Raw genomic sequence first — 20640 nt, forward strand, 5'->3', positions numbered from 1 at the left:
CAACCCCAGGACTCCTGGGCCAGAGTCCCTGGCCCTTAGCCAGGCTGGCTTGGAGGCCCAAGGAAAAGGGACCATTGACCCTGACCTGGGGCACAGCCCCCAGATAGTCATAAGCTTGAGAGGCTGCACCAGGCTTTCTCCCTGCACCATCCTAGCCAAAGCTTGTCCTGAGCCCAGCTCCACAGAAGAAGCACATTTCTTCACTCTGCTACAAATCCTTTGTGGAACTTCTAGGGGTTCCCAGCACCCCTGGTCACCTCCCAAATGCTGTCTGTGTCCTCATCCGCCCCTACCCCACTTCCCATACTGGGGCAGTGCCTCTCCCCACAGTGGCCTTAAGTCTAGGTGTGGTTAGTCCAGCACCTCCTTGATGAGTAGTTCTTTGAGACTGGGGGGTGGCGTGGGCGTCAGGCCTGCCTCTTGCAGGGCCTGGAGCCGGGCCTCTGATTGGTGTTTGTCCAGGCCCAGGTGCCAGGAGAGCCGCACGTGGGCCTCCAGAAAGGGTGCCAGAAAAGGGTGAGGGCTCTTGTCCCCCAGCAGCTGTAGGGCCTTCTCACAGCATGCCCGGGCCTCCCCAGGGTCCTCCAGCTCCTGGTGGCACACAGCCAGCCCCGCCAGGGTCAGCAGAGGGCGATCTGGGCCTGAGGGGACACCCAGCTGGGCCTGCAGCTGCCAGGCGTTGGCCCAGAGCGCCAGGGCCTCGCGGTAGAGGCCAGTGCAGGTGAGGCTCTGCGCCCGCCGCAGCTCCGGCAGCACAAAGAAGTCTTGCAGGTCCGGGGCCTGGCGCAGCTCAGGGACTGCCTGGAGGTGGCCCAAAAACTGCTCGAAGGCCCGGCTGCGGCGGGCGATGGTCTCTGCGGTAAAGTTCCGGCGCAGGCGCTTGCGGGGGAAGGAGATGGCAGCCATGGGGCCCCGGAACTGCCGCTGCAGGTTTCGGTGCAACCGCTCAAAGTCCGAGTATCGGCGGGAGATCTGGGCTGGCTGGCGACCCGGTGGCCCCGGGCCCATCACGGCGAGGGTGTAGAGCTGCGGGGGAGGGTGGGGGTCAGGGCAGGTGCAGGGTGTCCCCGGGACCCTTCCCTCTCACTTCCAGCTCTCTTCCCCCACCTCTTCCCTTCACCCCCGAGGCTGCTAGGGAGCCCAGTCTCATCTTACCTGAGGCTCATCTGAAATGACCCAGGCCCAAGGCAGCATGGGGAGAAAAAGACAGAGATGAGCTTCAGCGCCTGGTCCAGCCGCCCCCTCTGCCCCTCCTAGGGAGTACTCCCTTCCCCTAGGGCAGTGAGCTCTTCTAACAGCCCCTCTGGAAAACCAGCCGAGGGCCGAAACCCAGGCCCATCTCTTGGGCCTCTAGAGCTAACTAACCTTTAGGATCAGCTTGGGGCTTTATTCCACTCTGGATACATAGCCCTACATCCCTGGCCAGGTTATTCCAATCCAGACCCAGAACACAGTTTTTCAGACAGCCCCAGTAGCGACCAGTGTGAAAAGTGCACTGGGACCCAAGTTCTAACCTCAGGTCAGGTGCTCCCTCACTATGGGATGTCAGGCAGGGCAGTCCCCTTCTTGGGTCCGCTTCCGACTCTAGTGAATGGAGCGCTGGCCCAGCTCACTGTTAAGTGTGGGACGTGTGCAAACGTTGGTACCTGGGTGGTTTAGGGGGTATGTACTGGAGTAAATAACACTGAATCAGAGGCAGGAGGCGATGCCCCCACTAATTCTCTGTGAACCTTTCTGACTGCACGTTGAGAAGCTCTCAGTTTGGTTTTAAAAAGCCCTTTTCATCTCCATTTTTAGAAACGAGCCAGAAAGAGACTCTCAGGTCAGGGCCTTCTTCAGACAGCAGCATCCAGGCAGGGCTTAATGACACTTTCACTGCTTTTATTTTTATGGTTATCTTCTCTTTATGGCAAGTGAGCCTTTCCATATACAGTTGTGCTATAAAGTCTTTTAAACTTAATTTTTAAAAAATAGGTTTATTTGAAGAGAAACGTGAAGCACAGAATGGTACATGTAGCATTTAGATAGGACAAGAACTGTGAGGGTGCTGGAGGTTTGGGAAACACTGAACAAGATGACCACAAAGCTTCCCCCCAGGTCCGAGAACCCAAATATGGATTAATCTGTAATCATGCTGAGCTAACAGGTCTAAAGGGGGGATTAGCAAGCGTTCGATGTTGAAAGCATACTAACACCAAACCGAGATTTTCCTCTCGAATTTGTTCTGTGAAACTGCCAATATCCTAGCCACCCCTGGTCAGTTAGGTTTGCCTGCTCTATCCTTCCCTTGAAGATTCACAGTGTACATTAATATTCAGGATTAAAAAGTTTAACAATAAAGAAGCTTATTTTACTCTCGTTCAACTCTGCATTCCCAAAACATATTGCATATTGACTGTAAAAACTTTTTTTTTTTTTTAAAGAACAGTTATTGATATTCCAGGGAACCAATTTTCTGCTGAACACATTTCAGGAAGCACTGGTCTATAGTGACCCCTTATGCTCATCTAGCTTTTATTTTCATTTGTAATTTCTGGACAAAAACCCATTTTAGATCCATTATCTGATCCTTATACTGTCCCACTGAGATAGGTAATAAGGGTCACTCCATTAACGGAGCACCTACCCTGCACCACGTGCTGTGCCTGGCTCTTCACATCTACTATTTTATCATCACAACAGCACTGCCAGGAAGCCATCCTTACCTCCGTCTGACAGCTCAGGAAGCAGGCCCCAAGGGGGGCAAAGGGCTCAAAGACCTCCCTTAAGTCACACAGCTGGTAAATGGCCCAGCTGGGACTCAAACCCAGGCCAACCTAATTCCAAAGCCTGTGCTCTTAACCCCCAGGAGATGTTAAAGCAGGATGTAGGGTCCCCATCGAACAAAGAGAAGATTCGTTTCCCCAGACCTGGGCCAGGCCAAACTTGGCTCTATCCTGTCATTCTCTTCCCAGAGTTGCCCGCATACTTCCCTGTCTCCCAGCTGCTACTAGATAACTGATCCTTGGCGCCCCTTTCCTGTGCATGACCCCCAGCCAGGACTTTTGCCACTTAAGATCTGACCATCGGAGTCAATCCCTGCTCAAATGGGAGCAGTCGCCCCATGGGCGTGGCCCTTTTTTCACTAAGAGCTGCAGAGAGGGGTGGAGAAGCCCAGATGTGGGACAGGGCTCCAGGCCCCCCTCCTGCTGAGTCAGAAATGGAGGAGGGTGGTGAAGAGGAGGGAAGTGAGAGGCAGGGAGCTGCTGCTGCCATGACCAGCCAGGTCAGGCTGGGTTTCAGGACCGGGACCACCGAATTCGCCATGTGTTTCTCCTTTCCACAGCCAGGAAATCAGGGCCACCCCACCCGGCACTGATCTTCACCCCAACCCTACCCATCCCATAAATCCAGTCCTTAGGACAAACTTATTCTGTACAGGTGTGGGTGCTGGAGAACTGACTTTCCTGGGTGGTAAAGAGGCTACAACAGGCCCTAGAGGCCAGACATTTTCAACCCAAAGCTAAGTAATAATAATAGAACTACCATTTTATCGAGCACTTCATGATGCCAGGTGCAACGCTCAGGGCTTTCTATGCACTGTCTCATTCGATTTCTGCGACAATCCTGGGCATTATCCCCTTGTTCAGATGAGGAAACAGGGTCGTCAAAGTTTCACAATTCACCCAAAGTCAAACGACTGGTAGTAACTGGGATCCAAAACCCATTTTTCTAACCACTAACCAATGCAACTTGGACCTCAAGTCTGACTCGGATAATATTCTTCCTTGTGTATCTTGCATCTTGCATCGATTTGCAAAACCCAGGGAGCAGGGGACACGCACACTAGTTCTTAGTCTCAGAACCAGGACTGGATAGGTCCATAGTCCCTCAAAAAAAGTTTTAAGTCATTTGCCTGAGGATTTGCTCAAGTTACATCCCCTTTCTGGCTTCAGTTTCCCCATCTGTAAAATGGGGCAGCCATTTATAACTAGATCCCCCAGGAAGCTGGCGTTTTCCCTACTTTCTCTTAGCCAGACTTCTAGACTCACAGCCCAGGGATTCCTGGACCCTCACTCACCACGTACTTGGAGGGCGGGTCCTTGACCACGTTGGCGCTGGTCACCTCAAAGAGCAGCCGCTGGGGTACCAGGGTGTTCCGGGACTTCTTCCAGAAATCTTGCAACTGCCGTGTCAGGAGCTGACTGCCCCGCTGCCCATCAGGTGGGGGACTCCGTTCTGCCTGAGCACAGGATGGGCCTGGGGCCAGGTTCCACATAAATTACATGCCCTGACCTCATTCATCCTCCCAACAAATGACAAAGGATTTATCCCCATTTGACATAAATGGAAACGGAGGGCCAGAGAGGGGGCCTGGTGCCAAACACCTGCCCGGCAGACAGTGGATGTTTAAATAAATATCTCCACCCCCAAAAGATTGCTAGCACATTACTACCATTTGTATCCCAGACCCTGTACACATCATGCCCTAAACCACCCGGGATGGGAGGGATTTCCCCTATTTGACACTTGGCTGAGAGAGGTGTTGCGACTCTCTCAAGGTCACACAGCCAAGAGGTGGCTGGGGCACTTAAAGAAGGGTCTGCGTTTTGGCTGGATCAGCTCGGGAACGCGGCTGGGGTGGAGGCCTAATCGAGCCCCAGGGTTCCCGCCTCCATCCTCCCGCACTCGCCTGCGTCTTCTCCCGCCGCCCGGTCCCCATCGGGCAGCGGGTCGGGGTCAGCCTCCTCGTCGTCCTCGTCGTCCTGGTCCTCGTCGTCCTCGGCACTGGTGAAGCTCAGGGTGCCGCTGAGGCGGGACGACAGGCCCTCGGCGTCGTCGTCCTCCAGTTCCGAGCTCTCCGGGAACTGCTCGGCCTCGGGGCCGGCCGCTGCCTCCCCGGGGCCGTCGCCGGTCAGGGCGTGCCGCAGCCGGTGCAGGAGCCGCGAGGCCATGGCACCCCGGGGGGAGCTCGCGAAGCTGGGTCCCGGGCTGGGGAGAGAGGCGGACCCCAGCCCCGCGCGAGGAGGGGGCGGGGCGGGGCCGGGATTGGGGGAGGGAGGGGCGCGGCGGAGGCCCCGCCCTTGCCTGTGGAGGGTCCCGCGACTCTCCCGGCTCCTCTTTCACCCCCTGGCGCGGGTCTGCCTCCTGCGCCCCGAGGTGCACTCTGGGGCGCCCCGCTCCCCCGGGTTCTCGTGCAGCCCCCGGTGCCTGGACGAGGGCAACCGGGCTCCGCCGCGTTCCGCCGGGCCCAGGCCGCTCCGGCCCCTTCCTGCCGCCGCCCCGCCTCCGGCCCCGCCTGCTCCCTGAGGCGCCCGGGAGTCCCGGGCCCTTCGCTCCATGAGGGATTTGGGAATCCTGGGTAGGCCTGGGCAAGCCCCCGGCCCCCTAAGGGATCGTCCCCAATCCGGAGGGGCCTACACCCTCCTTGAATCCTCCCAACCCTCCGGAGACCCAGGCTGGCCCCAATCTATCCCCTAATTTTTACCCAGCACTCTAACTTTCCAAAGTCATTACGCGGCAGTAGGAAACCGAGGCCAAGAGAAGCCGAGTGATCTGGGATGAAATCTGACCTCCGACCTCGAGTAGCCTAGGTTTTCTCATATGTAAAACAGGAACAATTAATACGAATTTAAGTACGAATTTTGCACAGAGGAGGGACTAAGAGGATAATAAGTTACACAACGATCATTGTTTCTACAGTGTTCACAAGCTTTTACAATCTCATTTGAACCTGCCTCACACGTAGGACATAGGCAAACGGGGAAAACTGAGACCCAGAGAGGCTGAGTTACTTTCCCCAAGTCATACAGCTTGCCAGAGGTTTCTGAGTGTAAGGCCCTGCAGCCCAGGTCTCCTGAGTTCCACATCCCGTTCTTTTCGCACGCTGCAGGCCTGGTAATCTCAGCAAATCCCCTAGTGAGCTGTGTTTTTATTTTTTATCCAGAGGGCAGCAGTAGGTCAAGAATTTATTGTCCCTTCCCGTCAAAAGGCCTAGCTATCAGTCCCTAGCAGGGCAGATATTGCTAGTTATACAATCAAACAAGTAAAATCCCTGATGGTAGCTCCTCCCCTTTTTAAAGGACACAGGAGAGAGGGGTGTGAGAATAGCTTTGAATGGAACACATACTGCCTGCCCTCCCTCTGTGCAGAAGGGGCAGGGCTCTCATTTCTTTTTTTTTTTTTTTTTTGCGGTATGTGGGCCTCTCACTGTTGTGGCCTCTCCCGCTGCAGAGCATAGGCTCCGGACGCGCAGGCTCAGCGGCCATGGCTCACGGGCCCAGCCGCTCCGCGGCATGTGGGATCCTCCCGGACCGGGGCACGAACCCGCGTCCCCTGCATCGGCAGGCGGACTCCCAACCACTGGGCCACCAGGGAAGCCCAGGGCTCTCATTTCTTGAAGTTCCACTGTATCCTCCAACCTGTTCTAGGCACTTTACAAGGGGTCACATCTCACCCTCACAACATCCTGGGGAGGAGGCTGTTAGTGGACAAGAATGGTCCATTTTCAAGATGAAGAAACTGAGGCAAATAGACTTTCCCCAAATCCACAGCTAGGAAATAGGAGGGCTGTGATTTAAGGCCAAGTCTGTGTAATCTTAAAGTTTTAATGACTCTTCATTCAGCTTCCCAGCAGGGTGTTGGCGCAACAAAGACACACCTCATTTGTTCATTCATTCAGCACTCACCCATTCACCAAACATTGGGTGAGTCTTAACCTGTACTTTGTCAAATGCCTCACAAGTCTGGGTACAAAGCAGGTGTTCACAAAACCACGGGTTGTCAGAGCCATGAGGGTCTGGAGGAGGGTTGCTCCGAAATCTGGTCTAGCACCTCCATTTTACAGACGGGTAGTCTGAAGCTCCGTGAAGGAAAGTTACCCTGGGCCACACACACAGGGCCAGAACTAGGAGATCTTTTGAGGTCTTGTATTCTCCACTACTCTTAGTCTCTGTATGGATCTCTCCCCACAGCCTCCCTGAGAGGTGGTCATCAAACTCCTGTTCGCATACATTCAGTAACAGGAGGCTCATTACCTTCTGAGGCTGCCCAGTCCCATTATTAATCAACCGCCACTGTTAGAAAGGTCCTCCTTATATTGAACCAGATGTCATTCTGTTCACTTATTCTTCCAAAGATCATATTATTTTTTGAACACTGGCTAAGTGCCAAGTGCTGGGTGCTGGGGAATGCACTGGCAGGCAGGTAACAGTCTCTGGTCCGTGGAACTTAGAACAGGTCGTGATCCCACGGCATGTTCAGTGCTATGACTGAGGAAAATACTGGAGACCACCTTGGACTCCTTTGGCCTGGGTACAGGGGAGGAAGGATCCTGGAGGAAGTATTGTTAAAGCCAAGAAAGAGGATAGGGAAGTAGGCAGGTGAACAAGGGGAAGATGGGAGTTTCTGGCAGAAAAAAACCAGCATGTGCAAGGGCCCGGGAACTTTAAAGGGTGGCGTTTGGAGCTTTATTTTAGTCTGAACAGAGAAGAGCGGCATGCAAGGTGGGAGAGGAAAGGGGATGAGAATGGAAGGGTGAGTGGGACCTTGCTTGGTCACACTGAGTTTGGACCTTATCTATTTCCCTGAATAAATGAAAGAACAAATTAATGAACAAAGGATTGCTGCAAGTTCCACATTCTCTGTTCCAAAGGGATTAAGTGGTTCCAATGTTTGTGTCCAAATTGGCATCCCCTGGGGAGCATGGCCCCTTGGGCCTGTGCCTGGCTGGGGGAGGCCTTATTTAGCCTGGCCTGGCTCCACTGAGATTTCCTTGGGAATATCTATGTATAGGGCAAGAGGGCAGCCCAGCTGCCACTGTCCATCTGACTTCCTTGGTGTCCAGCCCCCCTTTCACTAGCCCCAGACCCTGTGTTTAGTCATCTCCGGGCTCTTTTCGTTGACTTAGCTACCGTCCATAAATGTTGTCTGTCCCCCGCAACACCCCGTGTGGACCCTGTACGTTCTCGGGGTGGGCTCGCCTCGGACTTGACTTGATCTGGCCACTCCTTCACTCTCCAGATGGCCAGCTGAGCTCCTCCAGACTTCTTCCTCAAGCTCTAGCAAGGGGCCAGCTGCCCCTGCACCTACTTAGAGAAACTTCCCCCGGTCCCCCTTCCCCCCCAAAAAAGTGAATCCCCCAAACCCTTTCCCTGGAGAAGGTAAGCTTGAGAGAAGAATCTTCTTTCACTGTTTCTTTCTCCTCCAAGTGCACACCCTGTTTCCTGGACCCCTCTATACGTTTCTCCTTCTAGACGGGTCCCCTGAGGACAGTCTGCCCCAACTTCCCCTCAGTCAGTATGAATAAGAATCCCCAACATGACTATAGACCTTTATGATTTACAAAGCTCCCGGTGAAAAGGGAATAATCATAGTTGCTACCTCACAGGATGAGTACTGGATGAGATCATGTGGTTAAAATGCTTAGCACAGTGTGTGGCAAGTCACAGAGGTTCAATAACTGTGGCTGTCACTTTCCCCTCCTCCTATCCCCCGCCCCTTACCCTGATTCAAAGACAAAACATTCCACTTGCCAAGCACTGACCCTATGTAGCTGCACAAGCTTGGTGACATATACCTGTGCTCCCGTTTACCATGGTTTCTCTGTGAGGGAGGTTATGACTCTCCCCATCTCACAGATAAGGAAACTGAAGCTCAGAGTGGCATCGCCACCTGCCCAAGTGTGCACAGCTTGTAGAGACAGGAATTGGATCCTGGACTTTGGACGTCAAGGCTTGTGCTCTGGCATTCCACCATGCTGCCTCACTTTTCTCTATCCTAATCATCCTCACCCATCTTGGAGCAAGTGTGCTTCTTGAGGGGGCGCTCACTAAGGCGGTGGAGCGGGGCGGGTTCTCCTCACAAGAATCTAGGACGTCAAGGCCTGCCACCTGCTCGGAGGCTTAAATTTCTCTGCAAGGGCCCTTGGCTAAATTAGGTAATGGGCTAGGACTCTGACAGGGGGGTGCTCACTGACCCCAGGATCTGATTGGCCAGGGCATCCGGTCCTGGGGAGCAGGGAAGTGGGAGGAGAGGATTCCCCTACAAATCCTAGGGGCTACAGAGGGCCAGGGCATCTTTGGCTGGTGGAGTGCAGAGGAGGTGACCTGCAGCAGAGGAGTCCTGGTGACACGCAACCATGGTAAGGATAAGGGACTTCATCCTTTTACTTGCAGGAGCACTTCTGGGCATCTTTCAGGCCAGATCTGGGTGCTCTGTGGGGCAGTAACTTGGATGTTTGAAGATGGAATATGAAAGCTCCTGGAACCCTGGTGTCTGGGAGGAAGGTTGGGAAGAAGGCCTCGGACTTGTCTTGGAAGGGGAGAGTTGGGACGTTCCAGGGGTTGAGCCTCCAGGCTTGCTGGTTCCCTGAGACCTTCTGAGGCTTCTAGCCATGTCGGTCAGAGAACTGTGAGTGGGTCTTAGCTTGTCACCCTGATGGTGGAGAGGGAGTCACCCAGCAAGCCAGTGAGCAGTGGGGGTGGGCTGGAAGCCTTGCCAAACCCTCTTCCTGCCAGTGTGAGAAGGAAACCTCCTCTGGAAGATGGGAAGCCTGCAGGGCCTCAGACCAGTTCAGGGGCAGGAGCCCAAGAGCTCCAAGGGGATGAGGAGGGGCCGAAGATGACAGAGCAGAGTTAGAGAGATGTCAGCCTCCCAGAGAGGGGTTATGATTTGAGGCTGTCCTTTTCCTCTGAGATCGCCCTCCCCACTTCACTTCAAGGAGTAACTAGACCCTGGACGACAGCTGCTGTTGCCCAGTTCCTGACTAAAAATAACCTGCCCTTTTGGCACAGGCAAGGAGGAGGGGAGGGGGAGGGGAGGAGGAGGGCGACAAGGAGGACAGCCAGCAGCCAGCCAGCTGAAGAGCTCCTTGGACGCCTCAGCCCTTCTTCGCTGCCAGCCTCAGTCCCAAGTCCCCTCGCTAGCTGGCTGGGCTTGGACGTGTTGGAAGCTCCTTCGAGCCATCTTACCATCACCTGCACAAGGCCCACATCATACTCCGCCCAGCAGGAGTGGCATTTACTCCAATGACTGAATCGTCGCAAGGAAGCTTACAATCTCTGTCTCTGCAAGTTCTTGGAGGGAGGGATGATGTGTCTGACTTCTTGGGGGTCCCAGTGCCCGGTCTATGGCCTGACACTTGGTCGGTGCTCAGTAACTTTGCCTTGCATTATCGTTTATTTGCCAACAAATATTTATTGAGCACCTGTTAAAGTACCAGGCATTGCGAGGAGGCAGGGAAAACTGGAAAATGATGTTGGACTCGTTCTGGCACTTTACAAAGCCTTCTCACACCCCTGATTTCAGCTCATCCCTGAAAAACTGCTAAGAAGAGATGAGGGGATGGGGGTACATTTAGTGACTTGCCCAAGATTACTGGGGGGTTCCTGAATTGACCTCTGATTGACAAGCAAGAAGGGTATAATCCTTAGTTCTTTCTTTCTTCTTTTTGGCTGAGCTGCGCAGCTTGTGGGATCTTAGTTCCCCAACCAGGGATTGAACCCAGGTCTTCGGCAGTGAAAGCACAGAGTCCTAACCGCTGGACCGCGAGGGAATTCCCCTCGCTAGTTCTTCAAAAGCGGGGTTGGGTGCTGTGGGAGCACGCGGTGGTGGGGGGGGGGCAAGTTTGGAGCTCTTTCTCCGGAGGACTAAGGGGCACTTACAGAAACGGGGGTGCAGAAGAATGGGGTTAAGTCAGGTATGCGCTCCAGAGCTTCCCCTTCTGCTCTTTGATGGTCTGTGTTTCCTGCAGACGGACCAGCAGGCTGAGGCCCGGTCCTACCTCAGCGAGGAGATGATCGCTGGTGAGTGGGGGTGGGCGGGCAGTCCGTTGGGTGGCTGTGTGCTGGGCAATGATTGGTGTCTAGGCAGGCAGGGAGGGTGGACGTGAGGCTGACGGTCCAGCCAGGCTCACCTTAGCCCTCGGCTCTCCTTGCCCTGGCAGAGTTCAAAGCCGCCTTCGACATGTTTGACGCCGATGGTGGCGGGGACATCAGCGTCAAGGAGTTGGGCACGGTGATGAGGATGCTGGGCCAGACACCCACCAAAGAGGAGCTGGACGCCATCATCGAGGAGGTGGATGAGGACGGTGAGCGGGTGGCCCTCCGAGGGGTGGGATGGTGGTGGAGAGGAGCTGGCAGCCAGGGCTCAGGCTCCCTCACCACCTGCTTCCCTCAGGCAGCGGCACCATCGACTTCGAGGAGTTCTTGGTCATGATGGTGCGCCAGATGAAAGAGGACGCCAAGGGGAAGAGTGAGGAGGAGCTGGCTGAGTGTTTCCGCATCTTTGACAGGTGCATTGGGGGCCTGGGAGCCGAGCGAGGCGCAGAGCCGGCGGAGTCTGGCCAGCAGGGCACGAAGGTTCTCGGGGTGGGGATGTAGGAGGGGGCGTCCGGCGTGGCCCGGGCGGGTCGCCCCTGCCCGTCCTGAACTCCGCCCTGGCCCTGCGCCTGAAGGAACGCAGACGGCTACATCGATGCTGAGGAACTGGCTGAGATTTTCCGGGCCTCCGGGGAGCACGTGACGGACGAGGAGCTCGAATCCCTGATGAAGGACGGGGACAAGAACAACGACGGCCGCATTGACTTCGACGGTGAGGGTCTGGGGAGCGCGAGGAGCGGAAGAGCGAACCAGGCTGGAGAGCCCGGAGCGTGGCGCCCACGCGGGAGTCCCTAGTCTTGAAGGCGGGGCGGGGCGGGGCCAAGCTCCTCCCCACTCCCTGCGGGCGGGTAGGGGGGACCTCCGGGAGGTTTTGTGCAATTTATCTACAAAAGACAAGGCACGCCCTCTGCGAGGCCGGAGCCTGGCCAGACCTCGCTCGCCCCTAGGGGACCCCTGACCGCCTCTCCATCTCCTTCCCCGCAGAGTTCCTGAAGATGATGGAGGGCGTGCAGTAAGAAGTCGGCCCTCCGCTCCGCGGAGACCGCGCGTCCTTAGGGCGTGGGGACGTCATCGCCGCCCGGTCCCACTCCCGGCCCCGGGGAGGGAGGCGCGGCCCCTTCTGGGAATGTGTCTAGAAGGAATAAAAGGAAACATTGCAAAGCGCGTGGCCTGAGTGAGGGGAGGACCGGGATGGATCGGGTGTCGGGGGCCGCCTGGCTGGGCCGCTGTCCAGGGCGCCACCCCGGTTGGAGCCACCCGAGCGTCCTCGGGTCCGAACGCAGCGGGACGCGGAAGGCCGCTGGGTCGCGGGAGCCCGAGGTGGCACTCGATGCCCTCGAAAGTTTAGCGACGGTCTATCTGCAGCTGGCGCTAGGTGTGGCAACTTGGCCGAGGGGCTGGGTGGCTCCTGGCGCTTCCAGGGTCCCCATTGCTTCTAGAATCAAATCCTAATTCCTTCCCCTCCTTCCCACAGTTACCCCTTCCCTCGAGGGGTTCCAGTCTCACTGGGCAATCGATCCTTCTTGCTGTGGAAGTGGGGTGCACATTTAAGCCCTCCAACCTTTGCTCATGCTGTTCTCTCTCCTTGGAATGCCCTTCTTCCTCTTCAAGTCTTGGCAAATCCTTCAACACAGCTCAAATGCCATCTCCAAGATACAAAGACGCAGCTCAGATACCATCTTGTCCTCCCTTGATCCCTGCCCTGACTAGCTGCACTCTGGCGCCCACACCGCTTTTGTAAACAACTCAATTACAGCCGGCGTTGGGTCAAGGCTAATTAAGGGCAGTGGTAGTTTGGCTTTCCTCACGCTCAGTTGGAATCCTCACGGCCGGTGACAAACCACTCTCTGCTTCCTTTCCTAATCTGTAAAACGGACAGTGATAGTACTTACCTCACAGGGCTGTGAGAATAAATTAATGTGTGCAAAGTGCTTAGAACAGAGCCTGGCACGGAGTCAGCATATAATACATGCTATTAGTAATATCATTATCATCTTGAAACACTGAACTCTTTTAGTCATTGTTGCAGCCCTCCCTCTCCAACTCCCTGTTCTCTTCTCCCCTTTCTGGCTTATTCACGTTTCCTGGATTGTATTTCCAGCCAGGAGCATTGCTCGCGTGTAGTAATCATCGCTATGAGTGCCTACTGTGTGCTGTGCAGGTGTTGTCTCATTTATCCTCACAACCCCAGGGGCAGATGCCCTTATTTCCATTTTACGGTTGAGGAAACTCAGGCAGAGTGGGGTGAATTACCCAGACAAGTAGATAACAACCTAGATGATATGGCTGTGTGGTGGAAACAGGAGCAAGACCATCTACCTGTTGACAATTCTACCAGGGCGTCCTGAGTGCTTCAAACTGGCCCTGCCTTAAACTAGTAAATCTCCCTCCTCCATCTCGTTCTCCTGTGTTGCCCACCTCAGGGTTGAGACCCAGGTCACAAATTCTGAAGCTCATTTTTCACCTCTAATTTACTTACTATGCCCTGCTACTTTGTCTCCGTACCACTTCATCCCTCCTCTCCAAGCCCACTCAGCATCATAACTCAGGCCATTATCACTGCCATTCACTCTCTAGACAGATGGCAGCCAGAAGGATCTTTCCAAAACCAAATCTGACCACAGTCACTGCCCTGCTCAAGGCTTCATTAACTGCTGGTTACCTCCCTCGCAGCCCAATCTCCTTCCCCAGAGAGAGCCCTCCTTGACCCTCCTCATCTTCATTAGGCGCCCCACCTCTGAGCTTTCACAGCAACATGTGAGCCTAGCACCCAGCTCCCCCCCACCCAACCCCATGCCGCGCAGCTTGCGGGATCTCAGTTCCCGGACCAGGAATTGAACCCGGGCCTTGGGCAGTGAAAGCCGAGAATCCTAACCACTAGATTGCCAGGGAATTCCCACACCCAGCTTTTAATGAGTGCTTACTATGTGCCAGACACCGTTCTACGGTTCTTCATCTATCCTGTGAGGTAGCTACTAATATTTCCGTTTTACAGAGAGGTTAAATATAAGTGCCCAAGTGTATACGAGTAACATAGGGGTGGATCAGGAATTCTAACACAGCTCTTCTACCTTAACCACCACTTATTCTACACCACTGACATGCCTATCTACTCCCTAAACGTCACCCTCCCTGAGGACAGGACTGTGTCCTCTCCCTGCCTCATCCCCAGCCCCCAACATAGGGCCTTTACCTTGTGGGCACTCAACTCAACCACTGTACTGAATGAATGCGAATAATGATCATCACACCTGCTAATACTGACTGCACTGGTGTTAGAAACCTAAGTCAAATTGACTTACACCAAAAAGGGATTTGTTGGTTCATGACACCGGGATGCCAACACATGAACCGGAGGCCAGAGTTTCAATGTCATCTCTCAGCTATTTGTCTCTGCTTGGCTTTCTTTTATCTTCAGCCGTCTCCACCAGCAGCCCAGACTGACTCCCTCCTCTTTTAGCAATCCTAGTAGTAAAATAATTTTACTTTCTCGCAGGGATTAATTCCAGGAAACACCCTGATTGGTTCCGAATGACAGTGTAGAGAGTTGGGTCTCTGTGACTGACACAGGTAGGTCATGTGACCATCTGGGGGAGTCAGACACCATGGTCCGGGAAACCACATAGAGAGGCTTCCTAAGGAAGGCAAAGATACATCCACTTTGGCCAGCATTTATTAAGAACTAAGTGTCAGGTTCTGAGCTCTGCTCATCTCAGACATCCTCCAGCCTGGTGTTTGTCTTCTTTTTTTTTTTGGCCTCGTGGCAAGGCATGGGGGATCTTAGTTCCCCGACCAGGAATCGAACACCCACCCCTTGCAGTGGAAGTGAGGAGTCTTAACCACTGGACTGCCAGGGAAGTCCCAGCCTCGTGATTTTCAATTTGAGAGAGCATCAGAGAATCACCTGGAGAGCTTACTGGGGCCAAGAATTTACATTTCTAACCAGTTCCAGGTTAAAAGTGGAAGGACCACACCTCAAGAACACTGCTCTATACCTTTAACCAGAGCACAGCAATGACACCACCTGGGAGCTGATTAGAAATGCAGAGCCTCAGGCCCCACCCAGACCAACTGAATCAAAATTTGTATTTGAATAAGATCCCAGGCAGATTTATTTTTTTAATTTATGTTTGGCTGCCTTGGGTCCTCCTTGCTGCGTGCGGGCTTTCTCTAGTTGCAGCGAGCGGGGGCTACTCTTTGTTGCGGTGCGAGTACTTCTCATTGTGGTGGCTCCTCCTGATGCGGAGCACAGGCTCTAGGCACATGGGCTTCAGTAGTTGTGGCACGCGGGCTCAATAGTTGTGGCTCTCAAGCTCTAGAGCGCAGGCTCAGTAGTCGTGGTGCACGGGCTCAGTTGCTCTGCGACAGGTGGGGTCTTCCCGGACCAGGGCTCGAAACCCTGTCCCCTGCATTGGTAGGCGGATTCTTAACCATCCGGGAAGTCCCCGCCCAGGCAGATTCACATGCACAGTAGGTTGAGCAACACTGGTCCAAGCCCCAAGGAGGGAACCAATAGCACAGTGTGAGATGAAGGAACCGATTGAGGACATCCACGTTCTAGTCCCAGACCTGGCAACTCCAATCCAATTCCACATGTGGCTGCTTGCTGGGGGCACAGGGGTCCGGGCTAGCTGGAGCAGGAGGAAAGTGTGGGTGAGAACCTTCCCGATGACCTCCTTGCTGTCTCCTCCCCCTCCCCCCAGGCCTGCACAACCAGCTGCAGGTAGAGCTGACCAGGTTGGGCGAGTAGCCAATCCTCAGGCCTTGTTGGAGCGCACCTGGGTGTGTCACCTAGATCTTCCTGCAGGCCCTGGGCTGGGCCCAGCACCTCAGCCTACCTGGACCCAGCTGGTTGGCACAGGGGTTTCCTCCCAGGGGCCGCAAGGCCTGTGGCAGGCCAGTGGAAAGATGGCCCAAGGGGCCGGGGGCTGGCTGGGTCAGTGGTGCAGCAGAGAGAGGAACTGCTGGTGGAGATGAAGCAGGAGGTGAACGTGTCCCTGTGGAGCATGGAGCCATCTATGGGAGACCTGGGGCAAGGGGTGAGTTTTGACCTCAGTCCAGAAGGCTTCCCCTGGCTGTCTCCGCAGTCCCCGGGCCTGCTGTAGGGTCACCTGAATGTCCTCTTGCTCCTTTTTCAGGGTCAAACATCTACAGTCAGAAAGTAGGTGGCTGATACCCCCCTCCAACACACACACACATACATACACACATATACACATACACACACACACACACTCTCTCTCACTCTCTCGCTCTCTCTCCAGCTCTAGCTGTTTCAGCCTAATGTCTGGTTCAGCCTCATCTGCAACACACCTGGGACAACTCCTATATTTGCTAACATTCTTGGTGCATGTCACCACACCACAGAAATTGGCATTTCGTTATTGTTTTTTATTTTTTTAATTAATTTTCATCTATCTATCTATCTATCTATCCGTCTAACTATCTATATTTTTGGCTGCACTGCACGGCTTATGGGATCTCAGTTCCCCGACCAGGGATTGAACCTGGGCCATGGAAGCGAAAGCGCTGAATCCTACCCACTAGACCGCCAGGGAACGCCCAGAAATCGGCATTTTGTGACACCCATTCTATAGATGAGGAAACAGATGCAGAGCCATAAAACAACTAAAGTCGCAACGGAGCAAATCCTGTCACCCCACTGCGCAGCCCTACAGCCTACCCGCTGCTCCTACTCCCTGGGTGGAGGGGCAGGGCAGGAACCCAGATCCTACACCTGACCTCTGCCGATCCTGCGCACTTCCAACCCTAGGGGAACTACAAGACAGCTACTTGTTAAAAAACCCCCAAATGTATTTATTTAATATACTCATCACAAGGGCTTAACCAGACACTTAATTTAAAAAACAGAAACAAAACAAAAATGACACCACAGATAAGATACAGGGTCCTGTACAGAAATCGAGGAAAGGACAGACCATCTAAGGGAAAAAATATAAAAAGACAACAGAAGGAGAGCTGCACATCCTGGGTCAGGGCTCTTGGCTGGAGACCTGCTTTGAGTACGTTTCTTGCAGGTACTTCTTAAAGGCTGGAAGAGAACAGGCAGGTCTCAGTGAGTGATGAGCACAGGGGTTAAGGTGGATAAGAGGGCAGCAAGGATATAAATGTGGGAGGAGTTTGGGGAGGGGCTTCCCAGCACAACAGATTGACCCTCTGCTGCCCACCCAGCCAGGACTCCTGGACGGGCTCTGTTTCCAGGGAGGCTGGGGAGGGGACTAGGGGCCGAGCAAGTCATTTGCACAAAGCTTTGCCTTCTACTTAAAAAGCCTCCCCAACCTACATTAATGTGGAAAGGGTTGGTTCTTCCTGATTCTATAGCAAACAGGCAAACCAGAAACACCAAGGCAGAGGTGGAACTGGGTTACCTGCCCCCCAACGACATACTCCCAAGTCACTGGAATCCTTCTGTTGTTTGAGGGAGGCTTTGAAGGTTGGGGAGGGATGGCCTGGTGCCCTGAGAAGGACAAAGGACTCACCTGTGGGGTTTTTCCAGAGCTCAGCGGCATGTGTATTCAAAGGGCTATCGATGTTGGGTTCTGCAGGTGGAGAGAAAGAGGACGGTCAGGTGCGGGTAGAAGAGGCCGCCGGGGGGAGTTCTGACAGGTTCCCAGGTTGCAGGGGAGGGGCCGGTCTCGGCAGTCACCTCCGAGCAAGCTCTGGATGGAGAGCAGGATGGTCCTGACGTCGTACAGGGCGGACCACTTGTCTTTCAGGATGTCCAGGCAGATGTTACCCTGGGTGTCCACGTTGGGGTGGTAGCAGGGTGTGAGGAACTTGACCGTGGGTGCGTTGTAAGGGTAGCCACTGGGGAACTCCAGGGACAGTTTATACCTCAGGTCTTCATATACCTGGAGAAAGAGATTCAGGGAGTAACCCTTCCACCCTGAGCCTCAGTTCCCAGCCCAAGCCCCACATAAGGGACTTGCCAGGACCCCCGAGCTTGTCTGGGACTTGACAGAAGAGAAGGCATTAAACTGGTCTGGTACTTTCTCTCATATCTGGTCATTGGGGTCATCAGTGATCCTTTGGTCTAAGGCCCACTGGCCTTAAGTCCTCAATTGTCCTTCATTCTTTTCCTTGCTGTCTGGCCCCCCTGTCAGCATCTAAGATGGAGAGCCCTGCCTTAAACACAGCCTCTTACTATAGAGAGGGAGATCAGGGCCACAGGCTCAGGGCACGAGAGCAGGCACAGGGGAGTGTCCCGTCAGCCAAAAGACTTGAAGCAGACCCGGCACTTGGATTTCACCTCCCACCTCTCCCCAGACTCAGCTAAGTCACACTCACCTACCCCAACCCTATACTTACGGTGCCAGCTGCTCCATGGATGGTCCCCACCCATTTGAAAAGGTTGTCTGATTCAGGGAAGGCAGAAATTCCTTTATCACCAGACATCTGGGGAGGAAACACAACACGTGCTGGGCTGAAGCGTACGCTCCTGGGGGGCCAGTGGGTGAACCCTTTCTCCTTAATCTCATCACATTTTGATCCAAAATAAAGCAACCAGGCCAAATTGATAGGCTTTCCTGAGGAAATGGCTATATCCTCAGGGCTCAGCATGCCTCTCCGGGGAGTACTGGGATGATGCAGGTTCATCGCCAAGCTAAGAAGGGAGGGGTTGTGCAGGGAAGCAGGAGGCAGCTCTGTAACCAAAATGCTGGCTGCTGGGAATTCAACTCAACATGCTACTGAGTGCTGGTTACATACGAAGCCCAGAGACTATTCACGGACTGGGAACATAAACAATATGGTCATTGAAGGATTTGACTTGAATATCCAGGGTTAACGAGAGATCGTTAAGAGATCGTCCAGGAAGGAAGCATTCTGAGGTACGACAGGATTAGAAATATTAAGAAGGATGGAGAGCTGGGTGTGGATAAACCTTAGGGCAGGGAAGAAGGACCAGGCAGGGCAGGGGGAGGGCCCTGTATGAGAGCTGTATTTCAGGGATAACTTTATTGTGGGAGGATGGGACTGGGAGTAGAGACTCTCCGGAGAAAAGGTGTGTAGGTGAGGTGGATTAGCTTCTTCCCAGAAGAGAACAAGCTGGACTCATCTTTTTACCCCCATGTCTATCACAGAGCTTGATGTAGGAGAGGAGGCTACTGATAAGTGACTGGGAGGTGGGAGGGCGGACCAACTGGTTGGGGCTCTGGGCATCAGTCACTCACCATGAGCGTCATCAGCTCCTGCTGTAGCCTGCAAAAAGAGCACTCGGGGTCACCTGGGAGTCTGGATGGGTCAGGGCTCCAGGTGGTGCATCTCCTCCCACCCCAATCTTTCTGGAGCAGCTCTCACGGAGGCCTCCCTCTACCCTGAAGTCGGACTCAGCTGGGGGCACGGTCACCCCCAGTTCCACAAGAGGGTCGTAGTGAGTCCTCCTCACCCTCCCTAATTCCAGGCTCCCACAGGACGGCTCTGGCTTATTCTTAACCTCGTCTGCTTCTCTGGCGTCTCTCTCCGTGCCGGATCTCAATTTCTCCCCTCCTTCCTTCCCCCTCCCCCGCCGTCCTCCAGCCAAGACACCGAAGGTCCCCGGAGCATCTTCATCTTGGTTCACCGACGGAGGGCCTGACAACGGCCATACCCCTTCCGTCCTCCTTCGGGAGGGTCTCTAAGAGCAGTCGAGCTCCTGGCGTGTCCCTCTACCTCCCATATCTCACCCGTTCCAGGAGGAGGTGGGGGTCCCGGAAGTCTTCGCTCTCGGCACCGAAGGCCCAGGCTGTGCCAGGCCTGGCGATTGTTACCTCCGCACCACTCACCTCTTGCCCACGGGGCCCCGGGCGGCGCCCCCGCTGGGCTCGGCTCCTTTACGGGCGGCAGCAACGCTGGCGGCAGCTGGGTCGCGGTTCTGGGAAGCCATCCGGGTGGCGCTGAGAAGGGAGACAGGAACTCAGACTACACTGAGACCGCGGCAGCAACTGCGGGTTCCCGGGCCCTTCCGCCTGCGTTTGAATTCTAACCCTCCGGCAGCGCTGGCCTATCAGCGGCTCGCTTGGGTTTGATCCAGCCAATGGGGCGCGCCAGAGCACTCTGTCACCAGGCAACTGCTAGAACCACCCACCAGCGTACCACTATTGGGCGGCGGGATGCTGCTTCTGATGGGCGATTGGCAGAAGAGGCTGTCATTAATTAGCGAAGCTGTAGCGGATTGGCCGCCTTTGGAAAACTCCGACCATTAAAGGGCTTAGAAAAAGTCCACGTGGGATGAATCCTTTTAGGTCAAACGCCTGGCTACTGTCGGGAACACCCGGCACGACCGGCCAGGATCCCTTACTCCCAGGGGAAGGGAGGGTCTCCAGTCTTGGGGCCTTGGTACTCTTCCCTCAAACCGGAAACCCCAGCTCCTCCACCTGTTATTATGTCCTGGGGACTTTGGTTGGGGCTTTAAGAGCCTGAACATTCAGGCGAGGGGAAAAACTAGAGGCTGATAGCCAGGGCCAGGGACTCCTCATTGGAAAACAGGTTCATCGGCTGCCTCTCCAATGGTTTGCTGTGTTCCCTTGAGCACATAATTTAGTGTTTTAACCTGTAAAATGGGGGTAATAAAAGCCACCCTTGTATTTTTTTTCTGCTTTGTCATCAACCTCCCATGGTGCCAGCCATCACCACATCCTGCTACTTCCATACCTTAGTTGGGCGACGAAATAGAAATAAAGGGATAGGGAAGACTGGCAAGGTACGTGGTGTCCCCAGCTTTGTCTCACAAAGCAGATACACATGGGGCACTGGGCTTCCTGGGGATAATGTGGGGTGGGGG

The 20640-nt window shown here is 54.5% G+C and overlaps 3 protein-coding genes across 5 annotated transcripts; 1 reads left to right on the forward strand and 2 right to left on the reverse strand.

Annotated features, from left to right (window-relative positions):
* Nucleotides 1–34: 34 nt before the first annotated feature.
* Nucleotides 35–5228, reverse strand: SNX21 (sorting nexin family member 21). 2 transcript variants are annotated; one of them, XM_081255597.1, is made up of 3 exons: nucleotides 4673–5228; nucleotides 4061–4239; nucleotides 35–1026 (listed from the first exon to the last, which is right to left on the reverse strand). In XM_081255597.1, exons 1-3 carry the CDS (start codon nucleotides 4932–4934, stop codon nucleotides 352–354), a joined length of 1116 nt encoding a protein of 371 aa, XP_081111723.1. In that variant the 5' UTR covers nucleotides 4935–5228; the 3' UTR covers nucleotides 35–351. The 2 variants fall into 2 exon arrangements, with proteins under 2 accessions (XP_081111723.1, XP_081111724.1); XM_081255598.1 differs by lacking the exon at nucleotides 4673–5228 and having other exon boundaries at nucleotides 4068–4183.
* A 4145-nt stretch (nucleotides 5229–9373) lies between these two features.
* Nucleotides 9374–11875, forward strand: TNNC2 (troponin C2, fast skeletal type; the record flags this gene model as incomplete). The annotated part of the gene is made up of 6 exons (XM_081255119.1): nucleotides 9374–9379; nucleotides 10733–10784; nucleotides 10925–11068; nucleotides 11158–11272; nucleotides 11435–11571; nucleotides 11844–11875. The coding sequence occupies 6 exons, from the start codon at nucleotides 9374–9376 to the stop codon at nucleotides 11873–11875; spliced, it is 486 nt and encodes a 161-aa protein (XP_081111245.1).
* A 4777-nt stretch (nucleotides 11876–16652) lies between these two features.
* Nucleotides 16653–19843, reverse strand: UBE2C (ubiquitin conjugating enzyme E2 C). Of its 2 annotated transcripts, XM_081256545.1 has the most exons (6): nucleotides 19643–19841; nucleotides 19052–19079; nucleotides 18189–18275; nucleotides 17527–17731; nucleotides 17360–17419; nucleotides 16653–16911 (listed from the first exon to the last, which is right to left on the reverse strand). In XM_081256545.1, exons 1-6 carry the CDS (start codon nucleotides 19741–19743, stop codon nucleotides 16853–16855), a joined length of 540 nt encoding a protein of 179 aa, XP_081112671.1. In that variant the 5' UTR covers nucleotides 19744–19841; the 3' UTR covers nucleotides 16653–16852. The 2 variants fall into 2 exon arrangements, with proteins under 2 accessions (XP_081112671.1, XP_081112670.1); XM_081256544.1 differs by having other exon boundaries at nucleotides 17360–17731; nucleotides 19643–19843.
* Nucleotides 19844–20640: the final 797 nt, after the last annotated feature.

This window comes from Mesoplodon bidens (genome assembly GCF_964165515.1).
Source record: "Mesoplodon bidens genome assembly, chromosome: 15".
In the NCBI taxonomy this organism is placed as follows: domain Eukaryota; kingdom Metazoa; phylum Chordata; class Mammalia; order Artiodactyla; family Ziphiidae; genus Mesoplodon; species Mesoplodon bidens.